The following is a 19,779-nucleotide window of genomic DNA, read 5'->3' on the forward strand; positions in this document are numbered from 1 at the left end:
TATGAACATGGCAGTGCAAATCTCTCTTTGAGATCCTGGTTTCAATTCTTCTGGATATATGCCCAGAAGAGGCATTACTGGGTCCTATGGAAATCCCACTCTTCATTATTTTAGAAACCACCATACTGGTTGTTTTTTATATTTGTCACCCAAAATGCACAAGGGTTCCAGTTTCTCTACATCCTTGCCAATATTTGTCATTTTCTGGCTTTTCTGATAGTAGCCATCCTAACTGGTGTGAGATTTTCTTCTTTTTTTTTTTTAAGATTTTATTTATTTGACAGAGAGATACACAGCGAGAGGGGAACACAAGCAGGGGGAGTGGGAGAGGGAGAAGCAGGCTTCCCACCGAGCAGGGAGCCCGATGCGGGGCTCGATCCCAGGACCTGAGATCATGACCTGAGCCGAAGGCAGACGCCCAACGACTGAGCCACCCAGGCGCCCCCTGACCAACCTTTTCGTGAGTACTTTTTCCTCCCCCTTGCATCACCACCACCCATACAATCCACTTTTCCCTCACGGGGATAATGACTTCTGATTCAATACTGGCTTTGGCACCAGGAAAGGGCAAAGGGGATCCAAGCACTGTTGTCAGAAAGGCTTTCCAGCTCTAACCTAAGGAAATGATCAGAGTTAAATTTAGTCAAAAAGTATGCACATTAAGTGCAGTGTGGGATCCTGAGCTAGATCCCGGAACCGTTAAGGACACTGGAGAAAAACCTGATGAAATCCAAATAAAGTCTGTAATGTAGTTATTAGTACTGTACCGATGTTAATTTCTGAGCTTTACATTATGGTTGGTGGATGATAACGTTAGGAGGAACTGGATGAAGGATATATGGGAATTCTCTGTTACTATCCTCATAACTTTTCTGTAAATTTAAGATTATTCCAAAATATAAGGTTTATTTTTTTTAAAGTGTGCAGATATTGGGGCACCTGGGTGGCTCAGTCAGTTAAGCGTCTGCCTTCAGCTCAGGTCATGATCCCAGGGTCCTGGGATCGAGCCCCGCATCGGGCTCCCTGCTCTGCGGGAAGCCTGCTTCTCCCTCTCCCTCTCCCCTTGCTTGTGTTCCTTCTCTCACTGTGTCTCTCTCTATCAAATAAATAAAAAATAAAAAAATAAAAATCTTTAAAGCGTACAGATATCCATATGGAAAGAATTAAGTTGGATGACTACTTCACACACAAAAATTAACTCAAAATGGGGGCATCTGGGTGGCTCAGTCAGTTAAGCGTCTGACTCTTGGTTTCAGCTCAGGTCATGATCTCATGGGTCGTGAGACTGAACTCGTGGTGGGCTCTGCAATCAGTGGGGAGTCTGCTTGAGACTCTCTCTCCTTCTCCCTCTGCTCCCGCTCATGCACACTCTCTCTCTAAATCTTAAAAAAAAAAAAAAACTCAAAATGGATCAAACATCTAAATAAAGAGCTGAAGTGATAAAACTCTTAGAAAAAAACATAGGAGTCAATCTCAGATTTGGCAATAGATTCTTGGATAGGACACCAAAGCACAAGCAGCAAAAGAAAAAAAAATGGATAAACTGAACTTCAAAATAAGAAACTTTGCACATCAAAAGATACTATCAAGAAGTGAAAAGGCAACCCGTAGGAGAAAGTATTTGCTTAAAATTTAAAAATGGGTTGTTTAAAAAAGATGCCTTTTATTTATTTTTCTTGTCTGATTGCTGCATAAAGAAATAAAAAGCATCCAAATTGGTACAAAAGAAGTAAAACCGTCACTACTGGCAGATGACATATTATATATAGAAAACTCTTAAAGACTCCACCAAAAAACTATTAGAATAAATGAATTCAGAAAAGTTGCAGAATATAACATTAATATAGAGAAATCAGTTGTGTTTCTACACACTAATAATGGAAGTAGCAGAAAAAAAAATTAAGAAAACAATCGCATTTACAATTGCACCAAAAAGAATAAAAATACCTAGGAATAAACTTAACCAAGGAAGTGAAAGACCTGTACTCTGAAAACTGTAAGATGTTAATGAAAAAATGTGATGATACAAATGGAATGATTTATCATACTCACGGATTGAAATATTGTTAAAATGTCCATACTACCCAAAGCAATCTACAGATTTAATGCAATTCCTATCAAAATACCAACAGCATTTTTCATAGAACTAAAATAATCCTGAAATTTGTATGGAACTACAAAAGACCTTGAATAGCCAAAGCAGTCTTGAGAAAGAACAAAACTAAAGCTATCACAATCCCAGATGTCAAGAATGGCCAAAGCAGTCTTGAGAAAGAACAAAACTGAAGCGATCACAATCCCAGATGTCAAGATATACAACAAAGCTGTGGTAATCAAAACACTATGGTACTGGCCCCAAAACACACAGGTCAATGGAACAGGAGAGACCCCAGAAATAAACCCATGTCTATATGATCAATTAATCTACAGTGGGGAGGCAAGAATATACAATGGGGGAAAGACAGTCTCTTCGACAAACAGTGCTGAGAAAACTGGACAGCTACATACAAAAGAATGAAACTGGACCACTTTCTCTCACCATACACAAAAATAAACTCAAAATGGATGAAAGATCTAAATGTGAGACCTGAAACTGTAAAACTTCCAAAAGGAACCATGGGCAGTAAGTTCCTGGACACTGGCCTTAGCAACAGATTTATGGGTATGTCTTCTGAGGCAAGGGAGACAAAAGCAAAAATAAACAGTTGGGACTACATCAAAATAAAAAGCTTTTGCACAGTGAAGAAACCATCAACAAAACCCAAAGGCAACCCAGTGAACAGAAGATATTTGTAAATGACATATCCAATAGTTAATATCCAAACTATATAAGGAACTTCTACAATTCAACACCAAGAAAACAAATAATCCAATTAAAAAATGGGCAGAGGGCCTGAATAGACATTTTTCCAAAGAAGACCTAGAGATGGCCAACAGACACATGAAAAGATGCTCAACATCACTCATCATCAGGAAAATGCAAATCAAAACCACAACGATACCACCTTACACCTGTCAGAATGGCTAGTGTTAAAAAAAACAAGAAATAATAAGTGTTGGTGAGAATGTGAAGGAAAAGGAACACTTGTGCATTGTTGGTAAGAATATAAATTGTTGCAACCACTGTGGGAAACATATGGAGTTTCCTCAAAAAATAAACAGAATTACCATATGATCCAGTAACTCCGCTCCTGGGTATCTACCCAAAGAAAACAAAAACACTAATTTGAAAAGACATATGCACCCTGTTTACTGTAGCACTGTTTAAAAAAGCCAAGATATGAAAGCAGCCCAAGTGTCCATCGATAGATGAATGAATAAGAAAGAAGTGAGATACACACACACCCACACACACAATGGACTATAACACAAACATAGAAAGAATGAGATTTTGCTATTTGTAACAACATGGATGAACTTAGAGAACATTGCATTAAGTGAAACTAATCAGAGAAAGGTAAATACCATGTGATTTTTCTTATATGTGGAAACTAAAAAATGAACGAAGAGGAAAACAAAGAGACTCTTAAATACAGAGAACTGGTGGTTGCAGAGGCGAGGTGGGTAGAGGGATGGAACAGGTGAAAGCAACTAAGAGCTACAAACTTCCAGTTATAAATTAAGTCACAGAAATGAAATGTACAGCATAGGGAATACAATCAATGATTTTTAAAAAATGGGCAAAAGAGGGCGCCTGGGTGGCTCAGTTGGTTAAGCGACTGCTTTCGGCTCAGGTCATGATCCTGGAGTCCCTGGATCGAGTCCCGCATCGGGCTCCCTGCTCGGCAGGGAGCCTGCTTCTCCCTCTGACCCTCCCCCCTCTCATGTGCTCTCTCTCTCTCATTCTCTCTGTCTCAAATAAATAAATAAAATCTTTAAAAAAATAAAAAATGGGCAAAAGACTTGCACGGATATTTCTCCAAAGAAGATAAACAAATGGTCAATAAGCATCCCCAAAAATGCATTAATCATTACGAAAATGCAAATCAAAACCACAATGAGATACTCCCACGAGGGGTATCTCTCATTCATGCCTACTGCGATAGCTAGAATCAAAATAATGGAAAACAAGAGTTGATGAGGATGTGGCAAAATCTGAATCCCACTCAGTGCTGCTGGGAATGAAGACCACGCAGCAGTGTGCTGTGGAAGAGAGTCTGGTTGTCCCTCAAAGGATTAAATAGTTACCATTACAACCCAGTAATTTTATTGCTAGGTATATGCCAAACAGAACTGAAAACAGGTATTCAAATCTTCATGTACAGATGTCCATACCAGCAACTATATGCAATAACTAAAAAGTGAAAACAACCCAAATGTCCACCAACAGATGACTGATGAATGGATAAATAAAATCTGACCAATCCATACAGTGAAATATTATCCATGAAAAGGAATGAATTACAACACAGACGAACCTCAAAAACATGATGCTACTTGAAAGAAGCCAGTGATGAAAGGTCACATACTGCATGATTCCTTTATATAAAACATCCAAAATAGGTATCTCACAAAGACAAAGATCAGTGGTTGCCAGGGGCTGGGGGAGGGGGATTGGAAAGTGACTATTCGATGGGCACAGGTTTCCTCTGTGAATGATGAAAATGCCTTGGAATTAGCATTTGGTTGCACAATATTATCAATGTATTAAATGCCACTAAATCGTGCACTTTAAAATAGTTAATGTGGGGGCACCTGACTAGCTCAGGGGAAGAGCATGCGACTCTTGATCTTGGGGTCATGAGTTCAAGCCCCACGTTGTGTGTAGAGAGTACTTAAAATAATAAAACTTAAAAAAAATAAAATAGTTAATTTTATGTGAACCTTGCTTCGATAAAAAAAAATTGAAGTGTGCAAGAGAAGCTCAAAATTACCTATAGTATTTTTAAAATTAGTAAATCATTTATTAAATGATGGTATATTTATCTAATATATACAATCACTAAAATATATTTTCAAAGAACGGCTACATGGGAAAGTAAAATTAAATTGATAAACTAAAAGCTACAAAAAATTATATGCAAAGTATGATTTTCGACCTAAGATCTGTATGCTTCTTTGTACTATGTGAATTATCAAGGTTTTCAACAGAAATTTAAAAAGTGATGTGTTTTAACAGACCTAGAAAGAAGAGTAAGTGTAATAACATAAAGATTTCCTAAAAAATCAGTATTTTCATTCATTCCTGCCTTTTGCTCCTCAAATGTTTCCTAGGACAATACAGCATTACACTTTTTACCCAGTAGGGGAGCTGCTGGTCTGCCATGAAAGCTTTGGGACTAGGTTCGGTTTTTCCATTGCTAGTCCATATTTTTTTCCAGGTAGTGTATTTGTCATATCCGTCCTTATGGCTGAAAAAGAATAAAAATAAATATATCAAGCCAGAAGTTCACTAGGTTTTCCAAACAGGTGGCAGGTCAGTAAGCCTTTCGTCAAGGACTTAACCGGCCATATTATAAGGACAGGGAAAGTTATCTCCGCACCCATCAAACAAGTGGTTGGGAGGGGTGCATTCCTTCCAGTTTAGTATGGAAAACTATTAAGATGGGATGGCTTCCCGTCTGTCCAGCACCCCAGAGTTGTCAGCATCCTCCCCCAAATCTCTGCATCACTGCCCCATGCACAGTCACAGAACAGCAAAGCAGGGCCTAGATTTTTCAGAACTTGCAGACTAGAAAGAACAACTGTCTCGTAACAGGTATTTTCTGAGCCCTGAGCGTGCACACACACAGCAGGCACACACCCAGCCACTGGACCACAGTTCTGGCACAGCTGTAGTCAGCTCAGGCGTGGCTGAAAGGGTGGAATAATTCAGTAAGCCCGGGGGCTCCATCTTAACTGTCTGACCCCTTCTGCAGCCGCCCCCCGCCCCACCATCCCCTCTGCAAGCTCCAACAATTAGTGAACAAACCTTCTGTAGTAATGGTCAAAGCATTCATTACAGAAATGCTCCCCACAGGAGAGGTGATACCATCGGGATGTGTAGCCGTTTTTGGCACATCTGAAAATAGCAAAAAAAGTGTAGCTTTGGTAATGAATAAGCATTTCTTCTCGCTTTTTTAAAAACAGGTCTTGAACACATCCTATGAGCCCATTTTGTACCATCTCCACTTAGAATCCTAACCACCGAGAACTGATGACCAGGGAAACTTAAAAGGATGTCTGATACATAATAAAACTTGGTGAAGACACAGGGACTTAAAGACCCGTGGTACCTAACCCAGCTGGCTGCACACAAGGGCCTGGGGCTTAGAAGTTTTCTCCCAGGACTCCCCGGAGCAATGAGTTTTAGGACACGAAACAAGGAATGTCGCTGTGCTTGCTGCAAGCAGCTTGTGTATGGAGGAGACCTGGGCAGTCTCTAGCAGCAACATATGGCCCAACACTGAATAGCCAGCTGCAATTTGACCACCAAGCAGGCTCCCCGGAGAACAGAACCTGTCAAAGAGCCAATAACGTAGCCAAAGAATGACCTATGGTGCCACAGTGAACATTACCACCACCACCTCTTTGTGGTTAAAAAACAAAAATGGGATTTGTTTTCCAGGTTTTATTGACTCAGAAGCCTTAACTGAAGATTTTTCTCGGGAAGTAAAAGGTCAGATGACTTACAGTATCTCTCTCTTTAGGAAGACTATCTTGGGAGGGTGATGCTCCCACCAAGAATGCTCTCCCGGGCAGGGAGGGGAGGCCAACCGCCTGCTTCACAGACCTTTCAGAAGCGCTTGCAAAGCACACAGGACACGCTACTGTGCAGCCAGACTTCTCACATCGCCTGTATTTCTTCTCTGACCCACCGTCTTCGTCCTCGTCTGTCGTCTCTGTTGCTTTTTTCTTCGCCTGAGGAAGAACCAGCTGAGGTTACACGATTTCCCCCAGAAGGGCCCCGGGTGAAGGAAGTAGAAGGTTCGTGACTGAAACAACTTCCATGTTGTGAAGCTCAACAACACCCTGCCAGTAGGTGAGGGGCTGATGATACAGCAAGTCCCTTGAGCCTGCAGTGTGCAAATAATTCACTGACTTGCTGGAAATACAGAAGCCACATGCGAATGACAGGTCTCTGAGGACAGAGCCAAAATGCACGTGAGCCTTTCTTAGGAAAAAGCTGTACCAGTCAAAACAAAAGTCACTCTGAAATAAAGTTGTTTTTTTTTTATTTGATAGAGAGAGAGAGAGTGAGAGAGAGCATGAGCCCGGGGAGTGGGGGGAGTGGAGAGGGAGAAGCAGGCTCCCCACTGAGCAGGGAGCCCGACAAGGGACTCAGTCCCAGGACCCTGGGATCATGACCTGAGCGAAGGCAGATGCTTAACCCACTGAGTCACCGAGCCGCCCTCCAATTTTCTTCCCTTTAATTAGAACAGTCATATCCCTCTCAGTACTGCAGATTTTAAAAAATTGAATAATTTTATTATTTTTTTTAAGTTTTTGTATTTAAGTCATCTCTACACCCAACATGGGGCTGCTCACCACCCCAAGGTCAGGAGTGGCACACTCTTCCGACTAAGCCATCCAGGTGCCCCCAAAAGCTGAATAATTTTAGAAAAAGAGTTACATCGTTCAATATTTTTCTTAAAAAAAAAAAAAAAGCCCTAGAAAAGAGATGGCAGCAAGTAACCTGCCAAGAGCAGCCAACCAGCTACAAACTGAAGTCCACATTCCTATGAATGACGCCAAGCCAAGCACAATCTGGCCTCAGCTCACATCCTGGGAGCAACCACACAGCTGTGGTTCTCTGAACAGTTCATGCTGATTCACACTCTATGCCCCTGTCTTTGCAGTTCCCTCTGCCAGATGTACTTTTTTCCACATTCTATCACTTTATCTCACTGTGCTGTGATTGTTCCAAGGGGAATTTCTCCGCTAGGCTACAAGTTCCTTGAGGACTGGAATTGTACCTTTTCATCTCTAATACTTCAGCCCCAATCATACTAACGTTGTGGGGCACCAGGCTGGCTCAGTCAGTGGAACATGCAACTCTTGATCTCAGGGTTGGGAGTTCAAGCCCCACGTTGGGTGTAGAGATGACTTAAAAATAAAAAAACTTGGGGCACCTGGGTGGCTCAGTCGGTGAAGCGTCCAACTCTTGATTTCAGCTCAGGTCATGAACTTGGCTCAGATCATGATCTCAGGGTTGTGAGATCAAGCCCTGTGTAGGGGCTCTGTGCTAGGGCGTGGAGCCTGCTTAGGATTCTCTCTCTCCTTCTCCTCTCCCTCTGCCTCCCCCCACCCACCCCTGCTCGCACTCTTTCTCTAAAAACAAACAAAACCCAACAGGTGCATTAACGAACAAACGAATTAATACCTGCCTACCGGAGCTCCTCAAAGGCAGGCTATCCGGAGAATGATCAAAAGATGCTTTTTTCTTTGTCCTCCTCCGTGGTGTTGCCATTGTTTCAGAAAGTCTTAAAAAAAAAAAAATTTTTTTTTTTTAATTTAATAAGTAAACAGTAATACTTTCAACACTCTGGAGCAAAGTTATTATGTAGTTTACTAGGTAAGAGCATATGCTCTGCAGTTAGACTGCCCTAGTGTGAAGCCCTTACTTTCAAGTTACTTAATCTAAGACGAAGCTTCAGTGTTCCCGTGTATAAAATGAGCACAGCAAGTGTGTACCATCGTAGTGGTGTGAGGAGTAAGATAATCTATTTAAAGCACCAGACCTGGCAAACTATAAGTATTTAATAAATGCTGTCCATTAGTAGTATATACATATAAAAATATAAAAATAAGAAACACCACACAGATGACCAATAAACCAATTATACTGCTGTTCGTAAAATTCAATGAGTAAAAACACCTGGTTTCTGTCTGTCTGTCCCTCTTCATCTTACTGCCTTCTCAGTAGCTCCTGAATTTCAATCTTATTATACTCTACAAAGAAAACTCATTTGCTCCCTCTCAGTAAAATCTCAGGCACACTATCCAGTCACTACTGGATTTAGGACTGAGTTAGACAGTCACTGGTATCTTCTACTAGAAAAATTTATCAGCTTTCAAACTGGCCTAATAACAGCACAGTTAAATAAGCATCAAGAACCAAAGTACATAAGAAAAATAATGCATAGTAACCGGGGCGCCTGGGTGGCTCAGTCGGTTAAGCGACTGCCTTCGGCTCAGGTCATGATCCTGGAGTCCCGGGATCAAGTCCCGCATCGGGCTCCCTGCTCAGTGGAGAGTCTGCTTCTCCCTCTGACCCTTCTCCCTCTCATGCTCTCTGTCTCTCATTCTCTCTCTCGCAAATAAATAAAATCTTAAAAAATAATAATAATAATAATGCATAGTAACCATGAAAGATTAAGAGTTATCGAATTAGTATTTTTCAATTAACTCAAAAATAAAAATGCTTACCATAAGTATGCAATAACAGATTTTACAATCATCACAATTCCTTCCCTGATCCATGTATTTACTACACACACACACACACACACACAATAACATGAAAATAGGACATACCTATGGGTAAGGAATTTGAAAGTGGAAAAGTGTTATAAGATACAAATTCCACAAATATAATCTTCATCTTGGAGAAAAGCTTTGAGGGCTTTGTAATCTTACTGTTTCCTATCCATGAGTTGTACTAACATTCATAAGAGCATTTTTCATGGATTATTAACATCACATGCAAAAACTTCATTCGCCACCTACACAGACTTCGAGAAATCCTGACATCGGTGGTAAGGTAGAGAGCCTTCCTCTAACTCAGTCTTCACATTCTCAAAACCATTATGTTAGTTATGAACGCACAAACCCTATACAAATTCTGAAATACATTACAGTTAAGCATTAAATAAGTTGCCTTTTGGTTCTATACTGCTCATTCTACTGCTGGATAAAGCACTAGTACTAATGTAAACAGAACTACTGTGTACCTATAATTCTTACACCCAAAGGCTTTCTGGATCACATTTATATTTTCAAAAGGCTGTCCAATCTAACAAATCTCTTTATATAATACATATGTTCTACATTATTCATAAAATGAGCCACAAAGCACATATAAACATACATATAGTATATGTGAATGTATACTATGTGTAAGGATTGCAGCAAAAATATTTGAGTCTAATGTGGGGTTTAGGAGCATAAATATAATCAGCCTCGTTTCATGCAACATTTGGTCCTGTCACCCAGGAATACTGGCAACTCAAAAGAAAGTATAGTTTCTGGAAATTTCAACAAACATTTTAATCCAACTGTGTACTGGAAAATATATATTTAATTGCAATGAAGAATTATATAATTCAAGAAATGGTTAAGAGGAAAGGAAAAGTGACTATAAAAGCCACTGTTAAATCTGTGTTCTCTAGGAAAAATACAAGACTTTTTTTAGTGTTCGTACACTTCCACCTTTAAGTATATAATTAACGGTGATATTCCCTCATCCTTTTCTGACACTATAATTTCTGTGTTTTCACTGTTGCTGGGGTTCTGGGGCTTAAGATGAAGGGAAAAATTTTTAAGTTGGAAGGACAACAGCTTTTGTACTTTTCAGTATAATCTTAGAAATACTGATCACAAGTGCTAACAATTAGTATACTGAACGTGGTCTCTCCTGGTTTTTCAAATTGATAAACACACCCAACTAAATATAACCAATCTGTTTCATGTTCAATATAATTATATAAGCATATTTCTTCCTAATTTTAAATGTATAGCTTTGGTTTTCTTTTAAAGTGACAAAAAGAGGGGTGCCTGGGTGGCTCAGCCGTTAAGCGTCTGCCTTCGGCTCAGGTCATGGTCCCAGGGTCCTGGGATTGAGCCCCGCATCAGGCTCCCTGCTCGGTGGGAAGGCTGCTTATCTCTCTCCCACTCCCCCTGCTTGTGTTCCCTCTCTCACTGTGTCTCTCTCTCTCTGTTAAATAAATAAAATCTTTAGAAGAAAAAAGTGAGGTTTTGGGGGGAGGTAAATCAATGTCTCGATTTCTATTTTAATAATTCCCAAGGTTTTTTCTGAAGTAGCCTATTGAATAATTTTTTTAAAAAATGCAAAATTCACAAAAATACGAATCCAAAAAGACTTCAGGTTGGAATAAAAATGTGTAGCAGCATCAGCATAATTTCTAAAAATAAGACAAACTACCAGAAACTTCTTCAGAGACAACAGAAACAAGAATTTCCCTCAGGGCCGCTGAAAATACGGCAGGACTAGTACCTTATTGCACCCACGCTCATGAAATTTTCCGAAATACGGATCCCGTTCAACTGCCTCAACGCTTTATTGGCTACTTTCTCTGCCCGAAAGACAATTTAATTCTTGATGGCCATTTTCTCCTATACGTCCTGAAGAAACCTTCCCTCCCGTCCCCTTCTTCCACTACAAAAGGTTAAAAAAAAAAAAAAAAAATTGACCGTCGTGTGGTGTGCATGCCTGCAGTGACGCGCTCCCCGAATGGAGTGGTCTGGGGACTCCCGCACCCCACCCCAGGGAACGCTGGGCCTCCATCTGGCTCGATCCCACGTTACGGAACCTTAACTTTCTACAGCTGGGCCTGCCTCCCTTCCTTCCTCTTTCACCTGCTAGCGGCCGGGCTGTTGACTACCAGCTCCGGTAACCGGGCCGCCCCCTCCGGGCGCTCAGGCCCCGAGGAGCTACCCCAGCAACCTGGCAAAGCCGCTCGGGGCTGAACGCGTGGTGGCTGCGCCCGGCTATTACTACAACACCTGCAAGGCTGGGCGGGCTCCTCGGCTGGCAAGAACCCGCCAGGGAGTTCCTACCCCCGGACTGGGGGCTCTCCGCGGGCCGCAGACACTCCCCAGCTGACAGGGCTCTGACAGTCCCCAGGAGGGAGCCCCCACGTTCCCAGCGCCAGCTGCAGCCGCCTCGCTCTCTGAAAAGCTTTCTCGTCTCTTCTCCCAAGTCGGAGAAGCAACAGCCTCCGGGGCTCACCTTTGCGCCGGAGAGGTGAAAGGAGTCGGGGGGAGAAGGCACCGCTGCACAGAAAGGAAGCATTGGAGGGGGGGCGGTTAGGAGAGACCCTCAACCCCGCGACGAATCGGGGAAGCCCGTCGCTGCTACAAGCCAGCCCGGGAATCCCCCCCTTCCCTCGGACCCCGCACCCCCTTTCCAATCCGGGGAGGGCGGAGGCAGCCCCGGGTGCACCGGTCCACCTCCCACCCGGGCGAGGGGCGCTGCACAGGGGGAGAAGGGCAGCCTGCACCCCAGCCAAGCCGCTTTGTGCGGAGCTGTCACCCGAAATCCGCCGCCGCCCCCGCGCCCGCCCCCGGAGCCGCGTGCCCCGCACCTCGGAGCGCGGGCGAGACGCTGCGCGCCGCCCGGGGCTGCCGGCGCCTCTCCGGAGCCGCGCGCCGCGCGCACAGGACAGCAGGATCCGCGCCGCGAGCCGCAGCCCCAGCTCGGCCGCCGCCGCCGCCGCCGCTTCCGCCCCTGTCACGGCGTGACCCGGGGTGGGAGGAGCCGGCGGGACCAGGGAGGAGTAGGGTCCCCGCCTTCGCCTTCGCCGCGGCGCTCGCCCCGCCCTGGCCATTTCCGCCGCTGCGCAAGCCGGGGCGCCTGGGGCGGGGGGCGGGATCTGCGCGCGGGGGGCGGGAGGGGGCGGGCCTGGGGCGGGGCGCGCGGGCCAGGGCCCTTGGGGCGGGCGGCGGCGCCGGAACCAGCTGCTGGCAGCCGGACGCGCGCGAGGTAGGCTTCCCTGGGCGCAGAGAGGGTGCGGGAGAGTTGGCACGGCTTGCTAGGTGCGAGCCTGTGATCGGGATTCTGGACTGGGGCATCCTGACCAGCGTGGACAGCCCAGCAATCCGCGCCCCGAAATGGGGTTCAGGAAGCAGAATGGGGCCTGGGAATAACGAGGTCGGGCAATGCATGACCTGAGTTCATGATTTAAAGCGCCCCCAAAGCATCGCTCTGTATTAGCGGTTTTTAAGAAAAGAGAAGTACTTGCTAAATAGTGAGTGATGCTCTGGGGGCGAGGGTGGGGGCGGGGGATTGGGAACTGGGGTGCTGTAAATATTTTGTCTTGCTCCAAGGTTGTTACACACGTGTATGCATATCTAAAAATTCACTGAGCCATACTCAAAATCTGCGCACTTTAGAGAAGTTATTCAATTTAACGTTTAAAAATAAATCTAAAGCAGAAACTTGTTTTTTTGGAAAGGTGACAGAGGAAGCCAGACTTGAGAGTCCATCCAAAGAGCACTTAGGGGGCCAAACTGGCACATCTGCTGCTTCCGTGTGTGGGTAGGAACAGTTGTGAACTTTGCCTTTCCTGATTCTTATAATTTGCACTTTTATCTTGTTATAGAAAGAAACTTTTTATTTCTCTCGAAAAGCACGCGGGCAAGTACACGTTGAGATGCTACTAGAACAGCTAAGAAGTGGTTAAGTTATATACATGATGTTAACTTACATTTCAAGTTTGTGTGAAAGAGATAGAATTGTCCAATTCCAGGTTGCACTGGCTCTAGGATGAAATTATGCTTCCCTTTTGTTTTGAGTAGAGAACTGCTTTATGAAAGCACAATCTCAGGTTCCAGTTTCTGACTGAAAATGTAGATGGGAAAACTGTAACTCTCTTTTGCTTTTCTGTACCCAATATAATCAGATGCTTCCCTCTGACCTCTCAGAAAACTGAGTCACCTCCTGACATCAACAGGACCTTGCAAAAGCATTTGTTAACAAGTATTTTCTGAGAAGTGAATTTATGTTCCCAATTCCAAAGGGGCGGGGGGTAGGGTGTGCCTTCTCCTTAAATCCTAAGGCCCCTGGAACCAAATTTTGCAATAAAGGGAACTTTTCCTGAAATACCTGCTTGTAGGTGATGTTTGCTGTTCTCACTGATAAATCATTAAATTAGACCCGCCAATAATACCATGCTAGTACAATCCAAACTAAATTAGTATCACGATTCAAAGGGAATGTTAGAATTAATCAAGTTATATTGTCCTTAGTGTTACAGAGTTCACATTGAAAGGACAGACATTTTCCTCATACCTTCAGATAGATTTGCAGTTATGTTTAGGTGTCCTTTTTTTCTCAGTTCCTTTGTGTGCATTTTCCCATGCAAAAAAGGAACTACAAGAAAATTATTTGAAAATACCAACTTATGGAATAGAGATAGGACATCAAACCCACATATCTACTTTCACTCCCTCCTGAAACCCCATCAAAACAACAACAGGGTTTTTTAAAGGCATAAATCACTAGGGTAGGGAGAACAGATGAGGAGACAAATGCAATAAAATTTTGAAATCCAGAAAGCAGATGGGCAAGTGGTAAAGGATTTTGCAGACTGAAGAAAGCTAAATTCTAAACCAGCAATGGGGAAAGCCAATAAACAACCCTATTTGCGTTATAGAAACCCCAAATGCTCAGGAATTAGTGGTACCAGGTTCCTCCAGGAGGTGGAAGGGGTATGATTAAAACTAGAAGCATTGCTTGAAATTTTGGTTCAGAAAAGGCTAAATCCCCAGATCCCTTTCCCAACTCCCTGCAACAAGGTAACTGCCTGTCTCTAGGGGCACCAGCAGAGTCTGGGGGGAGGCTTTATTCCCTGCAGAAGGTAAGGACTCTCTGGACTGGGGAGAGACAAATACACAGTTGGGGCTTTGAGTACCATACTGAAAATGGAGACTAGTTGAACACAGGCAAACCAAATGTTGGGACCCTCTCTCACTTCTATCCTTTTCTCATGTGAGTATTCGACCATGGCCCCCAAGGACTTGATCCTTACAACAGGGGTTGGGAGAGCCATCTATGGAAAGTCTGACCAGTCAAAAGAAAATAAAAATAATGCTATCTAGGTTTCCACATGAAATCCATTTATATCATCCTTCCAGTGAAGCTTGCGGTCAGTGAGCCCACCCACATACTTAAACATCTAATCAGCTTTTTAGTACTACTCTTAAACATGAGCAGGTAATAATAATTGTATGCATTTGAGGAAAGTCACTAGTTGGAAAGACAGAAGAAAAACCAACAGAAAAAGTGACTCGTAAGCAGCAGACTATGCAGATAAAATATTATATCCATTCTGTATATGAAATAAGAACAAAATAATATAAAAAGAACATCAGAAACAAAAAAAAATATGCTCTTGAAAATTAAAGCCTTGATAGCAGGAGAAAAAATTTTTATTTAAAAACTAAATAGAAAGGTAGAAAGATAAAAATTAAGGCAGTCACTGAGAAAATGGAGCAAAAAGACGAAGAGCTGGAAAATAGAAAAAAATATGAGAAATTTATAATACTAGGTCATGAGGTTCTACAGCCAAATAAAAGGGGTCCCAGAAAGAAATAGAAACAAAAGAGGGACATAAATTGTTATGTGAATAATTCAAGATTTTTTCCAGCATTGAGAGATAGGACCTTCCAGATTAAAAGAATTCAGCCAAATGGTTGAAAATAGACACAAAAGAAGACATAGAATTATGAAATTGGAAAAACTAGGGGCAAAGAAAAGCTTTGCAAGAGAAAAAAGCATATTGGCCTCATGGAAAATATCAGGATCAGAATGTCTTTGAACTTAAGCAATATTTCTGGAAACTAGAAGACAATGGAATGACTTTTTCAAAATTGAAGAAAAAATGGTTTCTGACCAAGAATTCTATACCCAGCAAAACTACACATCAATCAGAGAAAGACATGTATCATATGATCTCACTGATACGAGGAATTCTTACTCTCAGGAAACAAAGTGAAGGTTGCTGGAGTGGGGGGGTGGGAGGGTTGGGGTGGCTGGGTGATAGACATTGGGGAGGGTATGTGCTATGGTGAGCGCTGTGAATTGTGCAAGACTGTTGAATCACAGACCTGTACCCCTGAAACAAATAATACATTATACGTTAAAAAAAAAAAAAACACATCAAGAATTGAGAATAGTATGAAGACATGCAAAGTCGCAAAAACCTTTTCTCCTATGCACCCTTTCTCAGAAAGCTGTTGGAGGTTGTGCTTCACCAGTATAAGGACACTTAAAAAAAAAAAAAAAAGGAAAGCATAGAATAAAAGAAGCAGGAGATTTCATCAAAAGATAAAGAACTCTCCAGGATGATGATCAAGAGAGATCCCAGAATCCTAGCTATGCAATAAGAGTGGAGAGCATCTAGGTCAGAAGCCTCTGGAGAGTCTTCTCCAAGAGGGTGATATTGGTAGGATATCTGATAACTGAAGAGATTGAGAGTGTATTGATAGGATATTGGGATAATTGGTGGAGCTTGGAGTTGAATTAGTGACCAGTACATAGGAATCTTATAAATGAAAAAGCAAGGCAGTTATTAACTGCAGAATAAAAAAGTTGTACAGAAAAGGAAAAGTAATCATAGAATACTATGTGGTTTTGCTGTGAATAATATTTACCTGGTCATAATCGTGTGTACCCCAAATATTTAATCAAAAATAGGCTGTGTTTATGTGGGGGCACCTGGCTGGCTCAGTTGGAGGAGCAAGCAACTCTTGATCTCGGGGTTGGGAGTTTGAGCCCCACGTTGGATGGAGAGCTTACTTAACTAAATAAATAAACTTTAAAAATAAATAGGCTGTGTCTATGTTGAAAGGATGGGGAAAATGAGAAGGTGGTGTGTGTGTGTTGGGAAGTTGAAAGAGAGCAAAATGGGTATCTTCTCTCCATGCTACCTAGAAATGAAAAACCAGGAAGATAGAAAATAAGCATGCTGTTTTGAGATACAGAGATTTCAAGACTCAGCTAAAAGAGTTCAAGATGGTTGCCTTTCTCATTGGGAATAGAGACTGCTATCTTTATAACTCTGAAACTCTTGGGGCGCCTGGGTGGCTCAGTTGGTTGGGTGACTGCCTTCGGCTCAGATCATAATCCTGGAGTCCTGGGATCGAGTCCCGCATCGGGCTCCCTGCTCAGCGGGGAGTCTGCTTCTCCCTCTGACCCTCCCCCTCTCATGTGCTCTCTCTCTCTCTCTCTCTCTCATTCTCTCTCTCAAATAAATAAACAAAATCTTAAAAATAAATAACTCTGAAACTCTTTAAATCATATGCATTATAATAGATAAAAAAATAAGTAAACTTCAAATCAAATGTTAAAAACTAAAGAGTGAGATGCTAGGAAAAATTCTAAGCTTACAAAAATGATCAAGTGTGGCCTGCCTGTTTCTTCTTCTTTTTTTTTTTGTCCTCTCCTTTTTTTAAAACTTAAGCCCTTTGGACTCTGACACTAAGACATAATTCTGTTTATTTAAAGCTCCTTCCTAATATGTAATATGAGGTATGCCTCTACCATCAGACTCACTGGGAAGTAATTTTTCAGATGGTTTTTCCTTGGATGTTGAAATATTGTTAAAAGCCAGACTGCTAAGGATAATCAGTTTTTCTTCCATTCATCAGTAGAATTGCAATGCCCTTAAATGACAACATTGCAAATATTTTCTGCACAGGCATTGGAGTCATCCACTTGCAAGGCAAAGGTGTCTCTGCAACCATGGATGATACAAGAACTTTACTTGACGTTAAAGAGTACCCCGATACCGAGGTACAGAAAGACCGAGTATTGACTCTGGAAGAATGGCAAGAAAAGTGGGTGAGCCGCAAAATTGGATTCCATCAAGAGCAAGGACATCAGTAAGAAATGTTTGGTTTATGATAGAGAAATGCTCTATCAGAAACTGGCTTTGGAAATAGAAATAGTAATATAGGTACACATTATTGGAGTGATTTTACAAAGCACGTGTTTAGTTTTTCATGTTTTAGCATCTCAGGCACGTCATGGGTTAGTCGGCAATCTTACCTCTTCCCAGGGCATATAAATAATAGTGTGACTTACAGTTGCAGGCATCCGAGATTTATGAAATACATCTTTCTTTTAAGCCCCCATAGCATCTGTGTATTGGTCACGCATGTTTATATATACAGCAGATGCCCACATTAATGTGTATATCTCTTTATACTGAGAAGTGGTGGTGTTCTTTGTTTGACGGAAAGAGAGAGAGAACACAATGGGGGATGGGGGGCAGAGGGAGAGGGAGAAGCAGACTCCCCACTGAGCAGGGATCCCGATGTGGGCTCGATCCCAGGACCGTGGGATCATGACCTGAGCTGAAGGCAGACGCTTAACTGACTAGCCACCCAGGCGCCCCATGAAAAGTGGTGGTGTTCTGACTTTGCTTTCCGACAGCATGTGTTCAAACGTAAAGTGTTATCTATGTGGTGGAGGAAGAGAAGCTGAGAGAAGTTAATACGTGAGCAAGGGTGTTGAGCAGTGTGTTAGTAGTAGTAGGCTTCGGAACAGCAGGGGTATATCTGGGCCACACTGAGTGGTAGATGGGGCATCTTCCCAGAGCCATTGTATGGGTTATCTTTGTCATGTGGGTGACCTTAGAAGAACCATGTGTCTACAGGGGGAGTTAAACTTCCCAGAGCTTCAGAGTCTGAGACCTGAGTCCATGTTTAGAGAGCTTCCCATAAAACGAATGTTGAAGAATTCGGTGAGTCCAGAGGCGCCCCATCTCTCTTTCTCTCTTTTACACACACACACACGCACGCACACACACACATACATACATATTCAGGAAATTAATAAAGAATTTTCAAAGCATCAAGAAAAAAGAACTTTAAGTTACTAATGAGGAAAGCCCCAGGGTTAAGTCAGATTACCTACTCACTAGCTATGTGACGCAGCGACTTAGTTCACCTCCCTCTTCCTTCATATATAAACTAGAGAGAATAATAACGAATGTTTTGTTTTCTACTCTGTAAAGTTGTGGGGAATATTCAGAGATAATGCATGAAGAGTACTTAGCGTCATTCGAGTATAGTCCTTCCCTCCGTGCGTTGGGCTAACGAAAACAAAAATATATTTTTTCCTCCCCAGGCTATTAAAGAAGCATTTGGATACTTTCCTTAAGGGCGAGAATGGACTGAGAGTATTTTTTCCTCTTTGTGGAAAAGCAGTTGAGATGAAATGGTAAGAGCAGATAAGCATTCACACACTTCTTTGTCTTGATGACAAATATGTTGGGTGAATATTTAATAGGATATAGGTTTAAAAATTCCATTCTCAGGAATGCACAGGGATTCTTTATTTTTAGTAGACTATTACTGTGGGTTCATGGAAATAATTTCTCAAACAGTGAGACACAGCACAAACCACTGGTGTGGTCTAGTCTTTCTGTATTGAGTTGCTAAGAAAAAAAAAATAGAGTTTGGAACCAATGGTGGGGGTCTCAGGGGGTACAGAGGACCAACCTTCCCTCTTATGTCTGCAACATCTTTGTGCACAGTTTCATTTTCGTAGGTGGTTTAGGAATTTGGCTTAGTTAGTTTTAGATATTTTTAATAGAGGTGGACAGAAAAATTCAAAATGAATTACAACTCTTTGGCAAGACAGTATGTAGCCCACGGTTCAGCCCAGCTCTCCCCTCCCACTACGAGCACAACTTGCAGCTGAGCATTTGGGACACGGCAGCTTGGTGTCAAATTCTAGTGTGGCCACAAAATTGAGAATATTTAAACTATATCATTGGACTTACACCTAACCAACTCGCTGAACCAGAAGAGTTGCTTTGGAAACTACTTGCAAGGAAAACATTAACTCTATGGACAGACTCTTATCGCCATGTCGTTAAGTGTTAACAATCTAGCATTAGCAGAGGTTTTGAGACAAGATTAGGAAATGGAATGATAAGACAGACAATTAAATGTGATTGTCGAATATTTGGGGTCTAACGTCATTTGTAACAAATATACCAGAACTAAGCTATTACAATTGCAGGTAAGCTTTTATATTAGAGGATTTTTCATTTATATATCTAATTTGTGTATTGAGGTCTGCCCAGATACCAGATGTAAATAGATAAC

The 19,779-nt window shown here is 42.3% G+C and overlaps 2 protein-coding genes across 5 annotated transcripts in view; one reads left to right on the forward strand and one right to left on the reverse strand.

The window, feature by feature from the left end:
- KDM1B (lysine demethylase 1B) overlaps nt 1-12,377 on the reverse strand; it is a 58,855-nt gene extending 46,478 nt beyond the window's left edge. For 2 of the 3 annotated variants that reach the window (XM_081827620.1, XM_081827617.1), the window contains exons 1-5: nt 12,246-12,377; nt 8,303-8,402; nt 6,713-6,840; nt 5,912-6,001; nt 5,240-5,351 (exon numbers count right to left, since the gene is read on the reverse strand). In XM_081827620.1, the coding sequence (XP_081683746.1) occupies nt 5,240-5,351; nt 5,912-6,001; nt 6,713-6,840; nt 8,303-8,389 (417 nt within the window). In that variant the 5' untranslated portion in view covers nt 8,390-8,402; nt 12,246-12,377. Of the gene's footprint in view, nt 1-5,239; nt 5,352-5,911; nt 6,002-6,712; nt 6,841-8,302; nt 8,403-11,890; nt 11,995-12,245 lie in introns of those variants that run through there. The other variant, XM_081827619.1, reaches the window with a different exon arrangement.
- Nucleotides 12,378-12,583: 206 nt separating this feature from the next.
- The window catches only part of TPMT (thiopurine S-methyltransferase), a 24,597-nt gene continuing 17,401 nt past the window's right edge, over nt 12,584-19,779 (forward strand). For both annotated transcript variants that reach the window (XM_081827621.1, XM_081827622.1), the window contains exons 1-3: nt 12,584-12,643; nt 17,361-17,544; nt 18,794-18,886. In XM_081827621.1, coding sequence (XP_081683747.1) covers nt 17,405-17,544; nt 18,794-18,886 — 233 coding nt within the window. In that variant the 5' untranslated portion in view covers nt 12,584-12,643; nt 17,361-17,404. The remainder of the gene's footprint in view (nt 12,644-17,360; nt 17,545-18,793; nt 18,887-19,779) is intronic.

The sequence above is a fragment of the Leptonychotes weddellii genome, chromosome 8 (genome assembly GCF_054177405.1).
Source record: "Leptonychotes weddellii isolate Sample4059 chromosome 8, ASM5417740v2, whole genome shotgun sequence".
Classification (NCBI taxonomy): Eukaryota; Metazoa; Chordata; class Mammalia; order Carnivora; family Phocidae; genus Leptonychotes; species Leptonychotes weddellii.